This window comes from Anolis sagrei, chromosome Y (genome assembly GCF_037176765.1).
Source record: "Anolis sagrei isolate rAnoSag1 chromosome Y, rAnoSag1.mat, whole genome shotgun sequence".
NCBI lineage: Eukaryota > Metazoa > Chordata > Lepidosauria > Squamata > Dactyloidae > Anolis > Anolis sagrei.
In genome coordinates, this window is record NC_090035.1 from 28,070,575 (window position 1) to 28,094,277 (window position 23,703).

Below are 23,703 nucleotides of genomic sequence, written 5' to 3' on the forward strand. Positions count from 1 at the left end.
AAGTTCAGCAGCTTAGCGGTTTAACCTGCTACGCCACCAGGGGCTAAAATAAAAATTAAACTGAAAAACTAAATCATTATACTTAAGCAGCCTTGCTGAAACTAAGCAGATTCTGGATGTAGTCAGTGGCTGGATGGCCAAATACCAGATATGCATGACACTGAAGAAATGTAAAAAATTCACTTAAAGGAAAAGAAACAAAGCAGATTGGCTGTGGTTAGGTAAAGGATCTGAAGTGGTCCATTATGATGTCACTGGGAAAGAAAGAGGGTGAAGTAGCTTGGCTGCTGCTAGGTTATGTGAATGAGGAAAAGGGAGGAAGGAAAGAAAAATCAAAGGAGGAAAGAAAGAAAGCTGGGAGAAGGGAAAGAGGATGAGGGGAAGGAAGAGAAAAGAGGAAAGGATTAAGAAATGAAGGGAAGAGAGAAAAAGGAGGGATGGGAGGAATGAAAAAATGAAAGAGAAGGAAGAAAAAAGATGAGGAAAGGTATAAGGGGAGAGGAGGGAAAGAAGGAAATAGAAGAGAAATGAAAGAAAGAGGGACAAGAGAGGGAGAAACTGTATGAGTGAAAGGGAGGAAGGAAAGAAAGGGCCACATAAGGGGCCTGTCCACCTTTGCTAGAGTGTTGTCATGGAGATCAGGCCTGTAGCGAGGGGGGGGGTTAGGGGTTCAAACCCCCCCCCCGAAATGTTTCAGATTTTTTTTTAAAACCCAGTTTACTCATGAATTTAACTGGTTAACCAAATCCCCATGCTAAGTCTATGAGATGCAAAAAATTAAGAGTCCCTCCAGAACTGCAAGCACTATCTCAAGCAAATATTTATTTATTTATTTATTATTCGAACTTATATGCCGCCACTCCACTGGGGCTCGGAGCGGCTTGCAAGAACAGGCTAAAATGGAACACAATTTAAAAACAATTTAAACAATTTAAAAATAACAATATCAGAGATCAAAGTCCCGTTGAAACAGATATGTCTTACATGCCCTGTGGAAAGCTGATAAGTCCCGCAAGGCATGGACTTCAGGTGGCAGAGTATTCCAGAGTGATGGTGCCACTGCTGTAAAGGCTCTGCGTCTGGTTGCTGTTAGACGCACGGTCTTGAAACTGGGAATTTCCAATAGATATTGGTCCTCAGAACGGAGGGATCACTGGGGTTGGTAGGGGGTGAGACGGTCTCTCAGGTACATCAGCCCCAGACCATGCAAGGCCTTAAATATTGACAATTTATTCTCTGGAATACTCTGCCACCTGAAGTCCATGCCTTGCGGGACTTATCAGCTTTCCGCAGGGCATGTAAAACATATCTGTTTCAACGGGACTTTGATCTCTGATATTGCTGTTTTTAAATTGTTTTTAAATTGTGTTCGATTTTAGCCTGTTCTTGTAAGCCGCTCCGAGCCCCAGGGGAGTGGCGGCATATAAGTTCGAATAATAATTAAATAAATAAATAAATATTTGCTTGAGATAGTGCTTGCAGTTCTGGAGGGACTCTTAATTTTTTGCATCTCATAGACTTAGCACCAGTTAACCAGTTAAAATTCATGAGTAAACTGGGTTTTCAAAAAAAAATCTGAAACATTTCCCGGGGGGGGGGGGGGGGTTGAACCCCTAAAAAAAACCCCTTGCTACAGGCCTGAAGTTGGGTGTGTGTGTGTTGAATGCTCTCATTAAGGAGGCCAGACTTGGTGGAGGGGTTGACAGGGGCGGAGCTGCAGGCTATTGAAGGCTGCTCTGCCCTCTGCTGTGCTCTTGGCTTCAGCGTGAGCTAGGAGGCAGGTTTCAACCCCCCCCCCCCCCCGAAAATTTCAACCCCTCCCAAAAAATTTTCTGGCTACGGCCCTGATGGAGATATTGTCAAAAAGTAGGCAAGCAGTGGTCTCAATGTCATCCAGGCAATGCCGGGTATATTTGGGAGTAGTATTTCAAACACCGAAGTTGGAAGACAAAATAGGCACTCCTTCAAGTACATTAATGTCCTCAAAATCTGATGCCCTTTTTTGACTATCCGCCAAGTGTGGTCCTCTTGATGGCCCTTCTGGTCCTTATTCGCTGTTTCTGCTGCTGCTGCTGTTATTGCAACTCACCTAGATCATACAACAAGGTAAAAACCCTCTGAGATCCTGTAGCAAAAGCTTAGCACACTGGAAGCAACAAATTGCACACAAACACAGGTATTCTTGCAAAGGAGGCAGATGTGTCCTGCACAGCTGCATGCAGGAAGGTGCTATTGCAGCTCTTTTTCTTTGAGGCCAGGTAACTGTCACAAAATTCTGAAATGTTGAACACATAACTCTGGGAAAATTAGTACTATATATTAAGGACTTATTCAATCAGAAGGAACCTCTGCATCTCTTGGTGTTCATTGCTGGAGCCCAAAACCTGGTTCAACTTGTACATTTCCCAAGCTCAAAGGTAAGAACCTGACACTTTCCAGGTGTTGCTAGACTCCAGCTGTTTGACCAAGCCAGTATCTAGTGCCAATGAGAATTGTAGCCCCTCATCATCTGATAGGCCATAGGTTCTGATAGGTTTGTGCCTGCCAAAGCAGTTTGCTTAATAGTCAATAGCTCGTAGCTCAAGGATGATTGTCTTCCAGATGTGGTGGGTCCGTAGGCGGCTGTGCAGCCCTATTCTTGATCCACATCTTCTCCCGCAGTGAGGACATTGGTTTCCAAGTGGAAGGCAGTCCCGGTCAGGGTTGACTTGACATGCCTTCCTCTTGGCATGTTTCTCTCTTTTGCCCTCTGTTAGTTGCTCTTAGAATTTTGCAGCAGTGCTGCTCACAGCTGACCTCCAGTTAGAGCATTCAAGGGCCAGGGATTCTCAGCTCTCAGTGTCTATGCCAGTTTTTAAGGTTGGCATTAAGCCCATCTTTAAATCTCTTTTCCTGTCCACCAACATTCTGTTTCCCGTTCTTGAGTTTGGAGTAGAGTAGTTGCTTTGGGAGACAGTGATCAGGCATTCAGACAACGTGGTCAGTCCAGCGGAGTTGATGGCGGAAGAGCATCATTTCATTGCTGGTGGCTTTTGCTTCTTCCAGCATGCTGACATTTGTCTGCCTGTCTTCCTATGAGATTTTCAGGATTTTTTGGAGGCACCACTGATGGCATCGTTCCAGGAGTTGCGTATAACGTCTGTAGACAGTCCACGTTTCGCAGGCGTATAGCAGGGTTGGGAGGACAGTGGCTTTATAAACAAGCACCTTGGTCTCCCTATGAATGTCCTGGTCCTCACTCTCTGCTTCATTTTTTTTTCATTTACTAGTCATATATATTCCCTGAAGATCTAAATAATTGCTTTTATGTATGCAGGTTCCCAGGGGAAAAGTTGGCATTGATAACAAGGGCATGGAGCCTTAGCACTGCTGGAACAGGCCACCTCTGCAAACACAATCAAGTGCCTTTGCTTTAATGCTTTTTCTGTAAATTGGACCCCACCAAAGAGGGGACATTGGGTTGGTGTTCAAACTGTGATCCTTTCTAACCTTTACCTATAAACAGGGAAGCAGCACAGCACTCAGGTCTTCATCCATGAGCCGATTGTCAAATGCTTCAGAAATCTGATGTTGCAAAAACTGTGAAGCTCAACATCTTTGTGTTTCTTGAGAATAGAGCTCAATCTTGATTTTCCCCTTCTATAACCATGCCCCTGTCCAACTGAAAAAAAATGTGGTTTCGCCCTTATAGAATCACAGTGTATTTTATTTTAGGCTACTATGACCAAATGCTAATTTGCCTGGATTCTTGTGAATCTTGATTTCTGAAGGTAATGACTTGAATAAAGTAAAAAACACAGCATCCTTGAGTTGCCTTTAAATGTTAGTAGATGCAATGGGGTAAGAGGAAAGAATTAAGAGACACAATGGGTTGCAATGGGTTCAAATGACAGGAAGGGAGATTCCATTTGAACATTAGGAAGTACTTCCTGACAATAAGAACTGTTTAACAGTGGAACTCCCTACCTCAGAGTCCTATGGAAGCTCCAAAATAGAGGCTAAATGGTCATCTGTCGGGGATGCTTTGGTTGTGTCTTTCCTGCCTGGCAGAAGGGGGTGGGACTGGATGGCTCCTGGGGTCTCCTCTGCCTCTAGGATTCTATGCAATTCTTTAAACAGAGGCTTGAATGGCCATCTTTTGGGAGGGCTTTGATTGTGCCTTCCTGTCTGGCCAACGGTGTGTGTGGGGTGTGTGTGGATTGGATGGCCTTTATGGGACCCTTTTCAACTATAGGAATCTATTTCAAGTGGAATGGAAGGTGGTGCAATCTCAATCTCTGCAGGTTTTGAAACAGAGGCTGATGACCATCTGCTGAGAGGGCTTTGATTGTGCTTTTCCTGCCTGGCAGAAGGGGGTTAGTCTGGATGGCCCTTGGGGATCTCTTCCAACTCTATGATTCAAGTAGACAAACAGAATTTTGTTCATTTCAACAGTGTAGGAAGTCACCTTCAATTGCATTTTGGTACTGAATTTGAAACAGTGCCTCAACGAACTTGCCTTGAGTTTAAACCATCCTGTGTCAACACACCACACTCAAAGGAATCACTTTCAAAGAAGGCCAAAAACTGACATCCATCCATCACAATATTCAGGGAACTTTTATTTCACCATATATTCATTATTTTCACAAATGTAGCAGCAATCGATTGACCAGTTCCGCCACTCGGACAGCATTTATAGTTTTCTTTACCTTGTGGCAGATGGGCCTAGAAAGGGATCATTGGAAGACCTGATAATGTGATGGTGCCTCCACTTCAGGCCCTCCAGATGTTTGGAACTCCAACTCACGGAAGCTCTTACCAGCTTGTCTGACAGCCAGGAATTTTGGGTGTTGAAGTCCAAAAAACACCTGGAGGGCCACAAGTTTGACACCACTATCTACTTGACCAAAGCAGGTTTAACCCACCATCAAAAGGAAATACTTCCCTGTGCCTCTGAGTTCCAGTTGTGGAAATGAACAGTAACATTTGTGCAAAATGGCAGGTGCAGATGCCAAACCCAAAATGGAAATTTATATTGGAGGGTTATGAACGAATGCTATGGCTCCAGTTGGTCCCTCTTCTCTTCCAAAGGGACAGGGAATAGGCAAAGATAAGAGAAGTCTGAGCCTCCTTCCACAGTCACTCCCACAAACGGGACTGTTTTAAAGGCTTAGTGTCACCCCTAACCTCATTGCCCTTGGAAAGAAATATCTTGTGCCCCTAAAGTGCTAATAAATAATTACATATATACGACGCACAAGGAGGCCAACACTCCACGGCGACCAGGAGTGCAGGGATCCCACAATACACAGCTTCTACAATCTCCTCCTCAGAAGAGAGTGATTGGAATGGAAACTACAATTTGGACCACGTTTGAAAGAAGGATTAGTACAACTTGTAGTTCCAGAAGCCAGAAAATACAGAGATCTGGAAAAAAAGAACAGGATTTGATCAGAAGCAGAACTAAAGTCATTCATTTGGAATCCTCTATGAAGACTCTTTAATAAACAGGATGCTTTGTCATGTGGTCCTCCAGCTCCCAAAGGCCCTAACTAGTTTGATCAATGATTCTGGGAGTTCAAGATCTAAACAGCTGATGACTACAGAATGAAAAGGCCTGCTTCACAGGGACAGGAATGCCAAAGCATAATCTTGTCTTGTTTGTGTTCATTCAAAGGTATTTACTGTAGGTACAGATAAATCAACCATTAAAGATCGGATGGTGATTATAACCCTCAGCATAAGAAGCAATTGTGCTTCTAAATATCTATTATTATTATTTACTATTAGTAGGAGTCCACTTTTTCTCTCTAAAAAAAGAGACTCAAAGCACCTCACAATAAAACTAATGCAATACACTTTAAAACCTCAAAATATATAAACACTAAAATTAAATTAAATATTAATGATATTAAACAGTTAAAAATGTTAAAATTGATTAAATACCTATTCAGAGCAAAAACCTCAGCACCCCCTGAAGCTGCTGCAACAGGGGGGTTGTCCGCACCTATGTTATTGTCACCCAGTTCAATGTATTGAGGGAAGCGGTTTGTGGGCTTTGCATGGGCAACTGGACTAAACAGGACCTTTGCCTCATCCTCGGCAGGAGATATACAAGTTTCATAAACTCCAGGTCTTACTCATAGTCATCTTTTTAAAAGGTAATGGTAAATAAACGTTTCCCCTGACATTAAATCTAGTTGAATCTGTGGGGAGTGGTGCTCATCTCAATTTCTAAGCCAAAGAGCTGGTGTTGTCTGTAGACACCTCCAAGGTCATGTGGCCAGCATAACTGCATGGAACACCATTACCTACCTACCTTCTGTGAGTAGATCAATAAGGGGTATCTATTGATCTACTCACATTTGCATGTTTTTTAACTGCTAGGTTGACAGAAGCTGGACCTAACAGAGGGAGCTCACCTCGCTCCCCTGATTCGAATCCCCAACCTTTTGGTCAGCAAGTTCAGCAGCTCAGCGGTTTAACCCACTGTGCCACCAGAGGGCCCTGATATATATACCCCAAGTTAAACTCTTGGTTTGTTTAACTTACTCATAGTTGTCCTTTAGCAATAAATATAAAACCCAAACATATGTACTTCCTCAAATGTATCACCTTGGCAAGTCAATTACACTTTCAATAGCCACAGCCTCCCCCCAAAACATTCATTTTCTGCCAAAAACACCTTTTCTACCACCTCACCTTGTCCTTTAGCTGCTGGCAGAGCTGCAATGATACCGTGAAGAAAACGAGGGCATCGTTTAACCAAGGTACGACACACTCCACCTTATGAACATGGTTGACTTCATATCTTTGGTTGTTGTATTCACTGGAAAGAAATGAGATGGATATTTTGATGATGTGGTTTTTATTCTTCTTGTTGTTGTGGGGTCAAATATTCCCAGAAAAAAGACTAACATTTGAGGCACCCCAATGTGTGTCAAGCAGTATTATTACTGGCTTGCTGTGAGTTTTCCGGGCTGTATGGCAATGTTCCAGAAGCATTCTCTCCTGACGTTTTGCCCACATCTATGACAGGCAACCTGTCATAGATGTTGTGAGGTTTGTTGGAAACTAGCCATGTGAGGTTTATATACCTGTGTAATAATGTCCTTGGTGAGAGAAAAAACTCTTGTCTGTTTGAGGCAAGTGTGAACATTCCACAGTAATATAAACCTCACTTGCCAAGTTCCAACATATCTCACAATCCTTGAAAATGCCTGCCATAGATGTGAACGAAACACATGCTGGAAGATGGCCATACAGTCCGGAAAACTCACAGCAACCCAGTGATCCTGGCCATGAAAGCCTTCGACAACATTATTATTATTATTATTATTATTATTATTATTATTATTATTGCCCTGCTTTATCTCTCCAAAAAAGAGACTTAAAGAAGCTCACAATAAAACCAGATTTGCAGCTCCCCGCAGTCCTATCATTATGATGACTGTCAGGTTGGAATTTTGAATCTGGGGAGAACATGGATGAGCTCCCTCTGTCAGCTCCAGCTCCCCACGCGGAGACATGAGAGAAGTCTGCCACAAGCATGATAAAACATCAAAACATTCAGGAATCCTCTGGGCAATGTCCTTGCAGATGGCCAATTCTCTCATACCAGAAGTAACTTGTGGTTTCTCAAGTCGATTCTGACACACACAAAAATTATTAACAACAACAACAACAACAATAATAGTAATAATTTTATTTCTTACCTGTCTCTCCCTCACCAATTGCCAGAATGGTACTTACAACATGGCCCCTGGGTTATGGAGAATGGACCCTCCAGCAGGCCGAAAGTTCTGAAAGGGAATGAAAGATTACAACTTGTAACATTTCAAATAAGATAATACAGTTCTTAGCATTGTTTACAACCATCAGATGCAAGACCGACAAGGTTTGCTCTTCACTTGGGAGTTGGAATGAATGCCAACCTCTCTTCTAGTGGCAAGAGATGGTCCCCTTAGGGAGAACCTGACGTGTTTTGTATTAATCTAGTTTTCAGAAGAGACTGTCGGTGAGGCCACCAATACCTTTGTGGAACTGGGCTGCAAGGCATGTAACTGATAGACTGTCAAGCAGATTTTGTTCAAGTTGATGGAGAAATTCACCAGGATGTCTGGAGGCAGACCAGGAGTGAACATCTTCTGCACAGAGAGGGAAGATATACCATTATTTATAGTTTCATTTGTAGGTTTAACCATCCACAGAAGGCTTCTAATCATATACATTCACAATATAGACCCAATTATATAGTTTAAATCAGGCATGAGCTAACTTGGGCCTTCCTTCTGGGTGTTTTGCACTTCAATTCCTAACAGCCTCAGGCCCCTTCCCACAATTCCTAACAGCCTGATTTTCTCCCTCAGCCACAAAAGGAAAGAGCCTGAGGCTGTTAGGAATTGTGGGAGTTGAAGTCCAAAACACAAACTGGGGGGGAGGGGGGGGAAAACAAGTTTGTCCATGCCTGATTTAAACCATGAATATTGTAAGAAAGCAAGTAATAAATAACAATAAACAGTGTCATTAAGGTCATGGCCCTTCAATAAACCAAGGCAACAAAGGATAGGAATCTAGAAATGACCCAGCAATTATGCTGTATCTGTTTTTGTCTTTGGGACAAAGCAGCCCTAAATCACACAGTTTTATCCAATCAGAACATGAAGACCAAGCACAGTCCCAAGCAAACACAAGCTGGAGGGTTAGTACAGCTGGTAAGTCAGCAGCAATTATAAGATCTATCAACCAAAATGTTTCAAGTTCAAAGATCTGGGTTTGCATGAGCTGCCAACTATCAGCCTAACTTATTGTTCAGCTATGCAATTCAAAAAGAGAAATTAGGTACCGCTAAAAGCGAGGAAGTGTTTTACGACGCCATAAAGAAAGAAGATCAGAAAATGTTGGGCAACCAAGAGGAAGGAGGAAGTCCTGACAGCTCTTCGTCATAGAGGACAGAGCAACAGCACCTCCTGGACTTAAGTCCAACCTTCCATGGCACCTCCTTCTGTTCTGTCTGTGTATTGCCTATACAAAGCAACATTGAATGTTGTCGTGTATGTGTGCTGTGATCCACCTTGAGTCCCCTTCGGGGTGAGAAGGGCAGAATATAAATATATTATTATTATTATTATTATTATTATTATTATTATTAAGTAACTAGTTCCAAATTACACATAAAAAGCCGCAGAGGCCTGTCTGTTTTAAATGCGGCTGGCATCTTCTGGCTGACGTCTGTACAAACCCAGATGCCCGAAGCACTTTGTATATGGGGCAGGCCTATCTGGTGCCTAAGTATAAGTGGTGATAAGTTACCGTGAGGCTGCTCAAAGCAATTTCTGGCAGTGTCAAAGTAGCCGGTGTGGTGAGTCGGTTTCGAGCTCTGGTCAGTTGCAGCATCACTGCATCTATTAGCTGCCATGGAAAGAAGATGATCATGTAAGACATAGGAACATAATATGTTATAGCGACTCAGTCAGATATGTATAGACAATCTCAGTGGCAGTCCATTATCACTGCGGAAAGACTGCAGCCATTTTGGGCCCCTGTACCTTTATTTATTTATTTTTTTATTTTATTTACTTTGCTTATATACCGCTGTATCTCAAGCCCGAAGGCGACTCACAGCGGTTCGCAAACAGTAAAAACAGTAGAAACAGCAGTGGTTCCATACAACATATAACAATTGACTTAACACATTATCCATAAATTACCAATAAGCAATTACAATGCACAATTATTACAAAAAACAACCGTACCCAATCTTCTCATCATCCAAGTGTAGTCCAGATTCGTCGTCCATTGTTCCATTCCTATGTTCCATTACCAGATTGCACTAAATTACTCAAACGCCTGCACAAACATCCAGGTCTTCACCTTTCTGCGGAATACCATTAGAGATGGTGCTAGTCTAATGTCCGTAGGAAGGGCGTTCCACAGCCGAGGAGCCACCACCGAGAAGGCCCTATCTCTCGTCCCCGCCAGCCGAGCTTGAGAAGCAGGCGGGATCGAGAGCAGGGTCTCCCCAGAAGATCTCAAACTCCTGGTGAGTTCATAGGCAGAGATGCGGTCAGATAGGTAGCTTGGGCCGGAACCGTTTAGGGCTTTAAAGGCCAACGCCAGCACTTTGAATTCAGCCCGGTAGCAGATCGGTAGCCAGTGAAGTTGGCGCAACAGGGGGGTTGTATGCTCCCTGCGCTCCGCTCCTGTTAAAATCATGGCTGCCGAGCGTTGGACTAGTTGGAGCTTCCGAGCTGTCTTCAAAGGCAACCCCACATAGAGAGCTTTGCAGTAGTCTAAACGGGATGTAACCAGAGTGTGGACTACCGTGGCCAAGTCAGACTTCCCAAGGTATGGGCGCAGCTGGCGCACAAGCTTTAGCTGTGCAAATGCTCCCCTGGTCACCACCGAAACCTGAGGTTCCAGGCTCAGCGATGAGTCCAGGGTCACACCCAAGCTGTGAACCTGCATCTTCAGGGGGAGTGCGGCCCCATCCAACACAGCCTGTAACCCTATGCCCTGTTCGGCCTTGCGACTGACCAGGAGTACCTCTGTCTTGTCTGGATTCAATTTCAATTTGTTCTCCCTCATCCAGACCATCACAGCGGCCAGGCACCGGTTCAGGACCTGGACAGCCTCCTTAGAAGCAGGTGGAAAGGAGTGACAGAGTTGGACATCATCCGCGTACAGATGACACCGTACCCCGAAACTCCGGATGATCTCCCCCAGCGGCTTCATGTAGATGTTAAACAACATGGGAGACAATATTGAGCCCTGAGGAACCCCACAAGACAATGGTTGTGGGGTTGAACAGGTGTCCCCCAACAACACCTTCTGAGATCGACCCTCCAGGAATGACCGGAGCCACTGCAAAACAGTACCTCCAAGACCCATCCCTGCGAGGGTTATATCTCAGCCCAGCAGTCCCATCAAATCCAGTACTGTCTAGTTCAGCAGCACAACTCCATGCCCCCAAGCAGTCATCCAAACCCTGTCACTAGTGTTTCTTTAAATGCAAAAGGCTCAGTCCCATCAAGCTCAAGGCAGAAGCTTCCTTGGCCAGAAAAGCTGTTATTGCCATGGAAGCAAAGTCAGGCCCCATTTTGTGCCATTCTTGGAAAACCAGGCCCCTGGCTCACCTTGATGACCTCAGACCCAGTTTTGAATTGGTAATCGGTGCTTCTATTGGTGAGCAGATAGATTGCTTGGTTGACGTGATTCCTTGCATCCTGAATCTAGACAAGCAAACAACATGTTGAATCAAAATTGGCAATATATTGAATATACACATGCAGATTTGCTGCTAGTTGCTCTGGGTAGAAAACAGCCATTAATGTTATTTCCCTCTAATCTGATCAGCATTTTTAGAGGGGTGATTTTCACAGAAAAAACAACAGAAAGGAAGAATATCTTTAGGGTCAGGAGCTCCCATTCCTCTGCTTCTTAAACAGCAAATTAGGAATCTTTAATTATTATACCCGAGGACTTAGCTATTATTTCATCTTAGCACTTTATATTAATTATATTAATTACAGTTTATTTTGTTCCTGCAGCCACAGTTGCATTTTATTGAATTTTTAACTAGTAGGAAAAAAATGCATACATTGTCTCATGTGACCATCAGGTGAAGTTAATTTTTGATACTGAATCAGGATGCTGATTTTGGTTTTCAGATTTTTAAATTGTACAAGGGATACAAGAGGGATTACGGCCAACCCAGAAAAAAAAATCTTAGTTGAGCAATCACATGAATGTTGGCTAAATCTGCACATCTGCAGCAATAAATATTAGAAATGGAGGAAGAACACTGTGTAGGTATTTAAAGTTAATGCCTCACTGATCTGCATTCTAAGCTTTAGAAGACATTGCTCATACAATCCCATAGGTCAGTGGTTCTCAACCTTTCTAATGCTGTGACCCCTAAATTAAGTTCCTCATGTTGTGGTGACCCCCAACCATATTTTCGTTGCTACTTCATAATGGTAATTTTGCTACTGTTATGAATTGTAATGTACTGTATATATATACTCTAGTATAAGCTGACCCGAATATAAGCCGAGGCACTTAATTTTACCCTTAAAAATTCGGAAAACTTATTGACTCGAATATAAGCCAAGAGTGGGAAATGCAGCAGTTACTGGCAAATTTCAAAAATAAAAATAAAATTACATTAATTGAGGCATCAGCAGTTTAAATGTTTTTGAATATTTACATAAAACTGTAATTTAAAACTGTCTAACTCTGATTAAATCATTATTCTAACCTTCTTCAATGTAGATGTGCTTACTAGTACATATCCTTCCAGTAATAATAAATAAATCATTATTCTAACCTTCTTCAATGTAGATGTGCTTACTAGTACATATCCTTCCAGTAATAATAAATAGAGTAAAATAATGAATGTAATAATAACAATGGAAGATTAAAATAATAAATGTAATAACAATAATAGTAAGGGTAGAATAATGAATGTAATAATAACAATAATAGATTAAAACAATAAATGTAGTAATAATAATAATAATAATAATAATAATAATAATAATGTAGAATAATAAATGTAATAACAATAGAATAAAATAATGTAATAATAACAGAGTAAAATAATAAATGTAATAACAATATTAATAAATACAGCATGGCAATCCCCAGTCTCCCCCTCTGGGAACCCTAAAGAGACACAAAGGGGCTCCAACTTTTCCTCAAAAGACAGGAGAGAAAAGAGGGGAACCAAGCTGTTCAGTAATGAAATATGCTGCCTTGGAGCATGGTGGAGTCTCCTTCCTACTCTGGGCTTTTTTATGCAGAGCCATCTGTTGGGGGTGCTTTGATTGTGTGTTTCTAAGTGGCAGGAGGTGTAACTGGATGGCTCTTCCCTCTGCTCACCTTCAAGGCTGTTTTTCTCTGGGAAAAGGATGTTTGCAGAGACAGAGAGGGAGAGAGAAAGGAGGAGCCAAGCCAAATCTCCGTTTTGCCTCCAAGGTTGCTTCTGCCCTTGGAAAGGCAGTGGTGTCCACCCTTCCTCCTCCTCTTCCTCTCTCCCTCCTACAGGACACACAGAATCTGAGCAGGGGCCAGCCTCCTTGAAGGAACAGGAGCTGCCTTGGAGGGAAAAAGAGAGACTACATTACCCAGCAGGCATGTCCTGCTTCTCCCTCTCCCCTCTTCCACTTCAAATCAGCCAACATTCTGCCAAGGGGAGAGGGACTGAGGGTTTTAGGGCTCCCACTGCGGCTGTCTTCCTGCTCTCCTTCCTCTTCGGAGCCAACAACAGAGCAGCTCCCTGAGGAAGATTGCAACATGAGCAAGTCTGGGTGCAAAATCCCTTTTGCACCCCAGTCTTTCTCATGTTGCAATCTTTCCCAGGCAGCTGCTCTGCTGTTGGCTCCGAAGAGGAAGGAGAGCAGGAAGACAGACAGGCAGGTCCACGGGAGCCCTGGGTCCCAAAACCCCCCAATCCCTCTCCCCTCGGCAGAATGTTGGATGGAAAGATTGGAATGGAGAGTGAGAAAGAGGTCTGGGAAAGTGGGAAAGACTTGAGTGGGACAAGCAGCAAGATAGGAAAGGGGGGAGCGAGGCCAGGAGGGGGATTGGGAGAATCCTGGCGGGAAACCTCAGTTCTCTCTTTGCTGTTGTACTGTATGGGCTGAATAAACCGCAATTCCAGGATCTGTACTTGTGAGTGTGTGTTTCATTCTAAGACCCAGCGGTACCTGACATAAAGAGAGAACTCACAACTTCTTGCTCAACCTGTGAGGACTACAACCATCCGGGGAAAGAGCATGTTCCAGGAAGGAGAGATCCTGATGGGAGCCGAGGGAAGCATCGGAGCTTCCCCTTTCCAGGGGCTGGAGGCCGAGAGGATCGAGGACGAGGGATCGTCCCAGGAAGGAGACGTGGAGATAGAAGGAGAGGGCCCAGCAGTGCCTGAAGACTGGAGGGACTCCCTGACTTCCACGCAGATGCCTTCCAGGAAGGATATAACTGTGAGACGCAAGCTACCCATGTTGGGACTGCAAGAACCTCGCAGGGAACCCTCGCCCCTCAGCAGCGCATCGGCACTGCCGGCGCAACACTTCGGGGAGAAAGTGGATGCGATGGAGAGAATGCTGCAAACTTTTTCATTCCAACTGGATGAGATGAGAAAGGAGATAGCAACGTCGTGGAGAACCACGTTAGAAGAGAGAGGGCAGCGACGCTCTAATCCACAAGGTATGGGGCGTGGGTATCGGCCTTCGGGGAGAGTGGCGTTCGCCATGGAGGGAGAGCCGCTCCACCCCCCCGGGGCCTCGGCATTCACCTCGGGATGGGCGGGGAGAAGCCAACTACATGGAGGCCCTGGGAGAGGAGAGCTGCGCGTAAAGTTCAACGGAGACCCCAAGCAGCTCTCCTATTTCATCACAAACATGAGACATTTTATGGAGGACTATGGTGAATCCTTCCCCTCAGAGGGAGCGATGATCCATGCAGTGGGGGCCAATTTGAAGGACGCTGCGGCCGATTGGCTCATGCAAATGTATGATACCCGGGCGCCTGAGTTGAGGAGACTAGATGACTTCTTGGGAGCGCTCCGGGAGAGATTTCAGGATCCCTTGGCGGAGGAGAAGGCGAAAGGACAGCTTAAAAAAATCTACCAGGGCAACAAGACTGTCTCTGAATATGCCTTGGAGTTCAAAGCCATTGCAGGCAGGATTAGAGACTGGTCGGAAGCCACCAAGCTCGAATACTTCCGAGCGGGCTTGCGCTCCGATGTGTTGGAATGGTCACTGCACCGGAGCAACCCAACCACACTCGAGGAGTGGATTGTGCTGGCGGGGAGGGTCGAGTGTGACCAGGAGCAGATGCCACGCAGAGTGAGAGAGAGAGGGCGAACCCGGCACCCCGCAGCAGGCCCGCAGGGAGGGTCGCGACGCCCCTCGCCCAGAGGAAGGTCAGCCAGCCGCGAGAGGAAAGGGAGGAGGGGTCCCTGCTTCGCGTGCGGCCTGGAGGGGCACAGAGCGGCGGAATGCCCAAGAGGACGCAACCCTCCCAACGCTCCCAAGCCTGACAAGACACCTCCCGCGAGGCCAGCGCCAGGAACCAAATCCACGAAGGGGAAAGCCTCCACGGCGGTGGAAACCGCTTTGGCCCCGCACAAGCTTCCTGCAGAGGAGGAGGCGGACCTGGAGGACGCAGACAGAGATTCCTACCTGGCGGGAAACGGGCAAGATCTCCTGTAAGAGGCACCGCCAACAGGAAGATCGTGAAGACGTCAGGCGGTGAGTTAAAGAAAGTAAATTGTGATGTGCTTAAAATGACTGTGACTCTGGCCAACCCCAAATCTGGACTGAGAATAAAAACTGAAGCCATGCTAGATTGCGGGTGCACCAGGTGCCTAATCACCCCCTCCCTGCCAGCCAAATTGGGAGTTGAGCCCCAGGCATTAAAGACGCCAGTCATTTTTTCCCAGTTGGATGGGACAGCAGCACACGGGGCCCCAGTAAGGGAAAAAACAGACTATTTACACCTGGAGATGGGGACCCACAGGGAGTCCCTGCAGTTTGTGATATCCCCCATGGCCCATCAGCCGGTCATACTAGGAATCCCATGGCTGAAATGGCAAAACCCTCAAATCAACTGGGCCGAGGGAGTGTTTACCTTCGCGGATGGAGAGTATAGGCCTGCGGGGCTCAGCCAGACCCCTCCCCCTACACAAATACAAGGGGCGCAGGCAGAGGCGACTCCAGAGGAACCTGAATTGTGCCTCCCAGAGGTATACCAGGAGTGGTCAGACGTTTTTAGCGAGACAAAATGTGATCAGCTACCCCCGCATAGAAAAACAGACTGTGCCATAGAATTTGAGCCGAATGTCAAATTGCCCAGCCCAAAGCTCTACGTCATGTCTGAGCCGGAGAGAAAGGCCTTGAGGGAATTCCTGGATAAAAACCTGGAAAGGGGATTTATAGTGCCATCCACTTCGCCGGTGGCGGCCCCAGTGCTTTTTAGGCCTAAGGCCGACGGATCGTTGAGGCTGTGTGTGGACTATAGGGGGCTAAACGCCATATGCACCGCCAACCAGTACCCCCTCCCCCTCATGTCAGACATTTTGGCCCAACTGGGCAAAGCCAAAATCTTTACAAAATTGGACATCAGGGAGGCGTTTTACCGCCTGAGGGTGAGGGATGAAGACTGTTGGAAGACGGCCTTTAATTGTTGTTATGGGCAGTTCCAGTGGGCCGTGACTCCCTTTGGTTTAAAAGGAGCCCCGAAGGTGTTCCAACAATTCATTAATGACATTTTCCGGGAGATGCTGTATGATGGACTGCTGATTCACCTGGATGATTTATTGATATACTCGGACTCCTTGGATCAGCACATAAAAACAACACAAAAGGTGCTCCAAATCCTGAGGGAGAACCAGCTTTTTGTTAAGCTCTCTAAGTGTGAGTTTCACCAAACCGAACTCACTTATCTGGGCTTCCGCATATCCACAGAGGGGCTGGCCATGGACCCAACTAAGATACAGGATGTGCTAGCATGGGAACCTCCCCACACCCGGAAGGAGCTGCAAGGATTCCTGGGATTTGCCAACTTTTACCGGCAATTCATTAAAGACTTCGCCGAGGTGGCGCTGCCCCTTACTGAGTTGTTAAAAACGAAAGGGAAGGGGGAAACAAAAAGGGCAAAAACCCCGGGGGCTAGACTGGAATGGACACCTGAGTGCCAGAAGGTTTTTGAGGTCCTGAAAGCGAAATTCACAAGCCAGCCCATCCTAACACATGTCCAGCCAGCCAAGCCTTTTGTAGTGCAATGTGATGCCTCGGAGGCAGCTTACGGGGTGGTGCTCTTACAAGCTGACGATGAGGGCCGACTCAAGCCATGCGCTTATTTATCAAAAAAATTCTCAGAGACTGAAAAGCGCTGGCATGTCTGGGAAAAGGAATCCTTCGCGGTGCGAGCAGCACTGGCCCACTGGCGGCATTTCCTTGAAGGCACCCAAATTCCTTTTGAGGTGTGGACAGACCACAAAAACCTACAGGCCCTACAAACCCCACAGAGACTTAACGCCAAGCATCTCAGATGGGTCCAGTTCTTTCAGCGGTTCAATTTCCGCCTCAAGTTCATCCCGGGAAAGATGAACCAGGTGGCAGACGCCCTCTCGCGCATGCCGGAGGCAGACTATTCATCCCCCACGGAGGCAGGAACGATCTTTAACCAACAACAGATGGGATTGGTAGTCCAGACCCGGGCCAAACTCAAAGACAAACCGCCACCTCCCGGCCAGCCAGCTGAATTGTTACAGAGGTTGAGGGAAGCGGCGGAAAAGGATGAGTGGTTACAAGGGCACAAAGGGGACCTGACCCAAGTGGGGGGGCTCTGGTCTTATGGGGCCAAATACTATGTGCCAGCTACCATGCGAAAGGACATAATTAAGGGGGGCCATGACTCACTACTAGCGGGCCACTTTGGGTTCACAAAGACCCTCAAGCTGTTGGCCCGCCAGTTCTGGTGGCCCGCTATGCGCAAGGACGTAAAAGACTACACTCGGGAATGTCCAACCTGCGCAAAAAACAAGCAGAAGGTGGGAAAGCCCACGGGGCTGTTGCAACCAGTGGCCAACCCCACACAGCTCTGGTCAGAAATTGCCATGGACTTTGTAGTGGAACTGCCAGACAGCCATGGATATAATACTATCTGGACTGTAATTGATCTGTTTTCCAAACAGGCCCACTTCGTGGCCCTGAAACGGCTTCCCTCGGCCACAGAGTTAGCGAAGCTGTTCCTTCACCACGTGTTCTGGTTACACGGCTGCCCACGCAGGATTATAACCGACAGGGGCACACAGTTCACCTCCAGATTTTGGAAGTCCTTTCTGTCCATGCTGGGGACTGAGCGGGCACTAAGTACAGCTTTCCACCCAGAGACTGACGGGGCCACCGAGAGAGTCCAGAAAACACTGCAGCAGTTCCTAAGATGCTATTCCACTTATCAACAAGACAACGGGGCTTCCCTGTTGGACTTCACTGAGTACAGTTACAACAATAGCGAACATGCGTCCACAGGATCTTCACCTTTTAAAATTGTGGGGGGTAGGGACTTTCCCCCGTTCCCTGGCCTAACACCCCTAGGGCCAGGAGAGACTTCACCGGATGAATGGGGGAAGTCGATTACAGCGGCTTGGCCTGTGGTTAGAGAGACTTTAGACAAGGCCAAGATGGACTATAAAAAGTTCGCTGACAAAAAGAGATCGCTGCAGCCCCAGCTCAAAGTGGGAGATCTAGTCTACTTGTCCACCAAGTATTTGAGATCCACTCAACTGTCCCGTAAACTGTCCGCTTTGTATATAGGGCCCTTCCCCGTCCAGGAAGTCGTCAACCCGGTCACAGTGCGGCTGGAACTACCCCACACCTGGAGGAGGGTCCACCCGGTCTTCCACGTGAGCTTGCTGAAGCCCGCATGCCCCTCTCCTAAATGGTCTGAGGCTGATTCCCAGCCGGTCCCCATCATGGTGGGGGCCCACACTCGTTTTGAGATCAAAGACATTTTGGACTCTAAGCGGACACGGGGGAAGTTGTATTACTTGGTTCAGTGGTCCTCTAAGGCCATCCATCCGGAGTGGGTGTTACATGAACATGTCAACGCTCCGCGCTTTGCAAAGAAGTTCCACTCCGCCTTCCCCCTAAAGCCTAAACCTTGATATTGTGTCTCATGTTTCTCTCTTTTTCTTTCAGATGGGGGCCATCTTCCGAGGGGGGGGGGGAAGCTTGTACATTGTACTCCCAATGTACAAGCTTGTCATTGTCATTGTGTTCCGATTCTTTTGAAGCTTTCCTGTAATGATCAACAAACACTTCATTATTTTGGTGAATATGCTCCCAACCTGCATGTTTTTCAAAATTAGCATTCCTAGATATTACCACTTTATTGAAACCTGCATAGAATCTGTATCCTTTGGTCTTTTCTTCATATCCAATGAACCTTAATCTCTGCCACTTCCTTTGCCCCTTTCTTCGCAACTGACTAGGAATTAGGACATTGGCATAGCTTCCAAAAATTCTCAAATATTTCAGGTTTGGCTTTCTTTTGTATAACATACAAAATGGTGTTTCATTTACACATGAACACCATGTCCCATTTATAACATGCGTGGCAGTCAAAATGGCTTCAGCCCACAATTTTCTAGGTGCTTTGGCATCATCCAACATGCTATTCATCATTACTTTTAATACTCCTATCTTTCTCTCTGCTACTCCATTCTCAGCAGGAGAATAAGGATTAGTTTTCTCATGACAAATACCTTTTTCTCTTAACCATTGTTGAAACTGATTGCTCATGAATTCACCACCTCTGTCTGTTTTCATACATCCTAACTTACAAGAAAAATTTCTTTCAATCATTGCAAGCCACTCTCTAAACTTGCCAAACACTTGGTGCTTTGATTTCAACAATATACAATAACAACATCTTGTGAAATCATCCACAATTACCAAAATGTACTTCACGCCCCCCCCCCTCACTTGGAGCGAAAGGTCCTGCCAGATCCAAATATACAAGCTCAAAAGGTCTTTTGGTAGTTTAAAAACTCTTTTTAGCTATAGGATGCCTTTTCAACTTAGATCTTGAACAAACTGCACAATCCAAAAACTTGTTACACTGCTTTAAACTTAAATCTGTAACTCTAGCCAGTTTCTGTAAATAAGGAAAACTACAATGCCCAAGTACACGGTGCATGTAGTGCACACAATCTTGATGTAAAGGCTTGTTTTCTGTTCTAGATACATTTAACACATTTTCCTTATCATTCAAAACATAAACTTTGTTCACTAATTTCCCCTTAGCACACAGTTTACCATCTTTCACTACCTCACAACCTTTATCATCCAGGCTTATTTTATAACCTTGCAAACAAAGACTAGCTGCACTCACTAGGCAGTACTCTAAATTTGGAACTAATAATACCTCATGAAAACTTCTTCCCAAACTTGGGATAAAGGCAGTCCCTTGCATGCTTCATTTGGCTAAAGTTCCATCAGCCAATATCACATGTTCAATTTTTGATTTACAAGTATTACTTAACAACTCTATATCATTTACACAATGCTCAGCACTACAAGAATCTAACAACCAAATATTCTTGCTTAGTCCTTTAAATTTACACAAAGTATTTACACTTGAGTATGCTCCTCCTCTTGAGTAGTCCAAACTCTTTCTTTGTTGGAAGCCTTGCCTTCTTTCTTCTTCTCTCTTCTCTCTTCTTTGTGGACAGTCCCTTGCTAAATGTTTGGTGCTTTCACATTCAAAACATCTTTTTACGAAAAACACAGATGCTGTTTTCTCACCAACATTTTTAACACAGTCCTTTCCTTTATCATGCTCAGCTGATGTTTCTCTAATAAACTCCAAACACTTTTCCTGTTCAATCAGGCTAGCTGAAACATAATCCAAGGTTAAGTCCTCTTCAGGCACATTTTGCATAGCATAAACAAAATTATCCCAACTTTGGTCCAATGATGATAACAAAATAAATGCCTTGTGGGTCTCAGTAAAAGTCATTTGCTTGTCTTCCAGTTCCACAAATAAATTTCTCAACTTTTGCAAATGCTCAAAAACACTGTCTCCCCTTTTAAACTTTAAATTATAAAGACGTCAAGATGATTTTAATCCCGGGCGTTTCCGACTGGTACACACTCCGCAGACGCTCCCAATATTCTTTCGCTGTTGTAGCATTCCTCAAATACGTAAGTTGACTATCATCCATGGCAAGAATAATATTTGCTTTACATTTCTCATCGTTTCTCAGTTCCGCTGCATTTGCCCCAGCTCCTGGAGGATTCTCAACAATGTCCCATAAGTTCTCTCTGATGAGAAAATACTTTAATTTCACTGCCCACGACGAGTAGTTGGAAGAATTTAGTCTCTCCAATGGAAAACTCCCACTCCCACTTTGAGACATATCTTCCAATCTTTTCTTTCAACAAACACAACCACCAAACAGTCTTTACAGAAATTCTGGGCTTTAGAGTCTCCTAGATGGGGCTGCTGGAACTGCTGGCACTGCTGGGACGGCTGGCGCAGCTGGGCCCATAACCCATGTCGCAGCTATGGTGTTGCTGCTTTATAGTTGGGGTTGATTTCAAGCCCCTTCTCGGAAGCTGTGCCCCGTTGAGAAAAATAAAACAATCCACAGAAGACAAACTTTCTTCCAATAAAGTAAATGTTTATGCAATAGTCACAAATAACAGTTTCAATCCATCGATCCCAATATTCCAGCAAACCTTCCTTAAGCTTTTACAGGAATCTATTCCTCTTTCTCTAGCTCTTGCTTTCTTCACAGTATCATCATCACCTTCAGCATACTCTGCTCATACTCTTTTCTATCTCTTCTCTACTCTCTACATTCTCAGTCTCTCAATTTGTAATAACTAAGCTTTCACAGGTGGCTTGACTGTTGCTGGTCATACAATGACTGGACATAATTCCTACAATCACTTACCCATTTTTCACTTAAGAAATGATCTAAATAATATAAAACTCTGACATACACTGACCATAGTGCAATTTAGGCTGCATCATTTGCCAGTGTAGATCCAGCCATTGTTAGGCCCCAAAGAGCAACCAAGCCATAGGAAGAGTGTTCTTCCTAAGGTCACCTTGGACTTTCTTCCCTAGCAAAGATGGCCACAATGAAATTTGCTCAGAAGCATTTGATTCCCTGCTGTTTCCCACACCACTGTAATCATTAACTTGCATATGATTGCTGCAAGCTGTGTTTTCTTTTAAAGCAGTCATTCTCAACCTGTGGGTCCCCAGGTGTTTTGGCCTGCAACTCCCAGAAATCCCAGCCAGTTTACCAGCTTGTTAGGATTTCTGGGAGTTGAAGGCCAAAACACTGGGGATCCACAGGTTGAGAACCATGTTTTAGAGGGAATAGTATAAAGATAGAATTAACCCCAAATCTCGCCCAGCATTGCTCTAGTCTTGCTCCACCACTCTTTCTAAAGAATTGTTCCGAATTACACAGCATGGGCCAGTTGTTTCAAGCAATTGCATGAACAAGGCTCAAGCAATTCAATAAAACATGCAAAGAAATTCATGATCAGTCGGACCCCAGTTAATTGTTAACCTGATGGAACCAAGAGCATTAGATTATAAAGGCCCTTAGATTCCCCCAAACAAAGTGTTGTAGAGGCTTAAAGTAAGTCCAACAAAGTTCTTTATTGATGAAAACAAACAGGTACTTTAAAGATTTCTTAACTGTCTATTGGCTCTTGCAATCTTGTTCACTGGGAACAGGCACTGTCTTCTTAACTGTAATTAACTAATGGGGAAATCCTAACTTCTAATCTGGGCAGTCTGAATTTGCCTCTGTTGACGTGGAGCCCCTGCACCCGGTACCAACTGCGTCTGGCTTCCGCGAGCGACCCTTGCCCCAACAGAGCTTTGTAGACCTCCAGGGAAAAAGAAGGCGTTCAGGTTGATGTGATGGCCGGCTGAAGTCCCTCAGCCAAGCTGTGGCTGTATGTCTCCCAGCCAAGCTGTAGGGCTGTATAATCCCGGCCAAGCTGTAGGGCTGTATAACCCCGGTCAAGCTGTAGAAGATGAAGCTTTTCTACAGGAGCCACTTCGTTTTATGCCCTGTGTGAAAGGCTTCTCTGTGAGAACTAACTCAAAATGGCTCTTGTTCCCACTAAAACTCAAAAAGGGGTGGGACCAGGGAACCTAACTATAATTGACAGGTGGCTTGCCCTATGATTGCAGCCAAAAGAAGCCACTTATCTGCAGAGTCCCTGAAACTTAGTACTGCAACAAACATTAAATGCAAAAGCAAACAGAAATGGAGCTCCTGGTACAACTATACCAACACAGTAACATATATTTAAGACACTATAAAAGCAGCTGAAGATGAAACGGCCTTGCAGTTTTACTAAATAGTAATCAGTAGGCTTGGGTGATTAAGAAAAAAATTGGTTCTAAACTCACTTCGTTTCTAGGGGGCGCCAGCATTTCGAATTTCAGAGGACTTCCGAAATTAAAGATTTCAAAATTTTGAAATTTCCGAAATTTCGTTAATTACGAATCGATTCATTAATGGTGGACGCGATTGCGCAATGCGCTAAAAACACCTCCAATCGGACAGGGGGAACTTCTGAAGCTTTCCTCTCCCTCTGTAGTTGACTGCTGGTGATAGAACTTACAACTAACTAACAGAAACTAAATTAAAATAAATTCTGGATGAAATTAAAATACATTAAGTTAGTAAAAATACAAATTAAAATCAATTTAATCAATTAATTAAATAAGAAAATAAAAAAATACAAAATAATAAAGTAATAAAATATGTAGCAAGATAATAAAATAAAATGTAAGAAAACACACAAGTTAATAATAAAATACTATAAAATATAGAAATTAAATAAAAAAGTAAAACAATAATAAAAATTAATAAAAATTGAACTGCCACAAAGAAGTTACATTTCCTGACTCCGGCCAGCTTGGCCCAAGGGCTCAAACCCATTCTGAAACACCACTGCAGTTAGAAATCTGGTGCCACAAAGAAGTTACATTTGCTTACTCTGGCCTGATTGGCCCAAGGGCTCAAACCCATTCTGAAACACCACTGCAGTTAGAAATCTGGTGCCAAATTTTTAGGAAAGTGAAGACTGATAGAATCCAGATCAACACAGATAATCTGACTGCTTGCCTGCTCAGTGACGGCCACTACCCATTCCGCCCACCTCCAAGCCC

The 23,703-nt window shown here is 44.7% G+C and overlaps 1 protein-coding gene across 1 annotated transcript; it reads right to left on the reverse strand.

Annotated features, from left to right (window-relative positions):
- Positions 1–5,305: 5,305 nt before the first annotated feature.
- LOC137095447 (protein rogdi homolog) lies at positions 5,306–13,181 on the reverse strand. Its single transcript, XM_067462125.1, has 7 exons — positions 13,110–13,181; positions 11,118–11,213; positions 9,295–9,393; positions 8,016–8,129; positions 7,735–7,784; positions 6,685–6,811; positions 5,306–5,409 (listed from the first exon to the last, which is right to left on the reverse strand). The coding sequence occupies exons 1-7, from the start codon at positions 13,164–13,166 to the stop codon at positions 5,368–5,370; spliced, it is 585 nt and encodes a 194-aa protein (XP_067318226.1). The 5' UTR covers positions 13,167–13,181; the 3' UTR covers positions 5,306–5,367.
- Between the last annotated feature and the right edge of the window lie 10,522 nt (positions 13,182–23,703).

Excerpts from the sequence above, each read along its gene's own strand:
- LOC137095447 (XM_067462125.1), bottom strand. The coding sequence starts at position 13,166 with ATGTTGGCTGATTTGAAGTGGAAGAGGGGAGAGGGAGAAGCAGGACAT. Across the intron at positions 11,214-13,109 it reads AAGCAGGACATGCCTGCTGG|ATTCAGGATGCAAGGAATCA; the intron begins GTAATGTAGTCT and ends TTGCTTGTCTAG. Across the intron at positions 9,394-11,117 it reads CTGGGTCTGAGGTCATCAAG|CTAATAGATGCAGTGATGCT; the intron begins GTGAGCCAGGGG and ends TTTCCATGGCAG.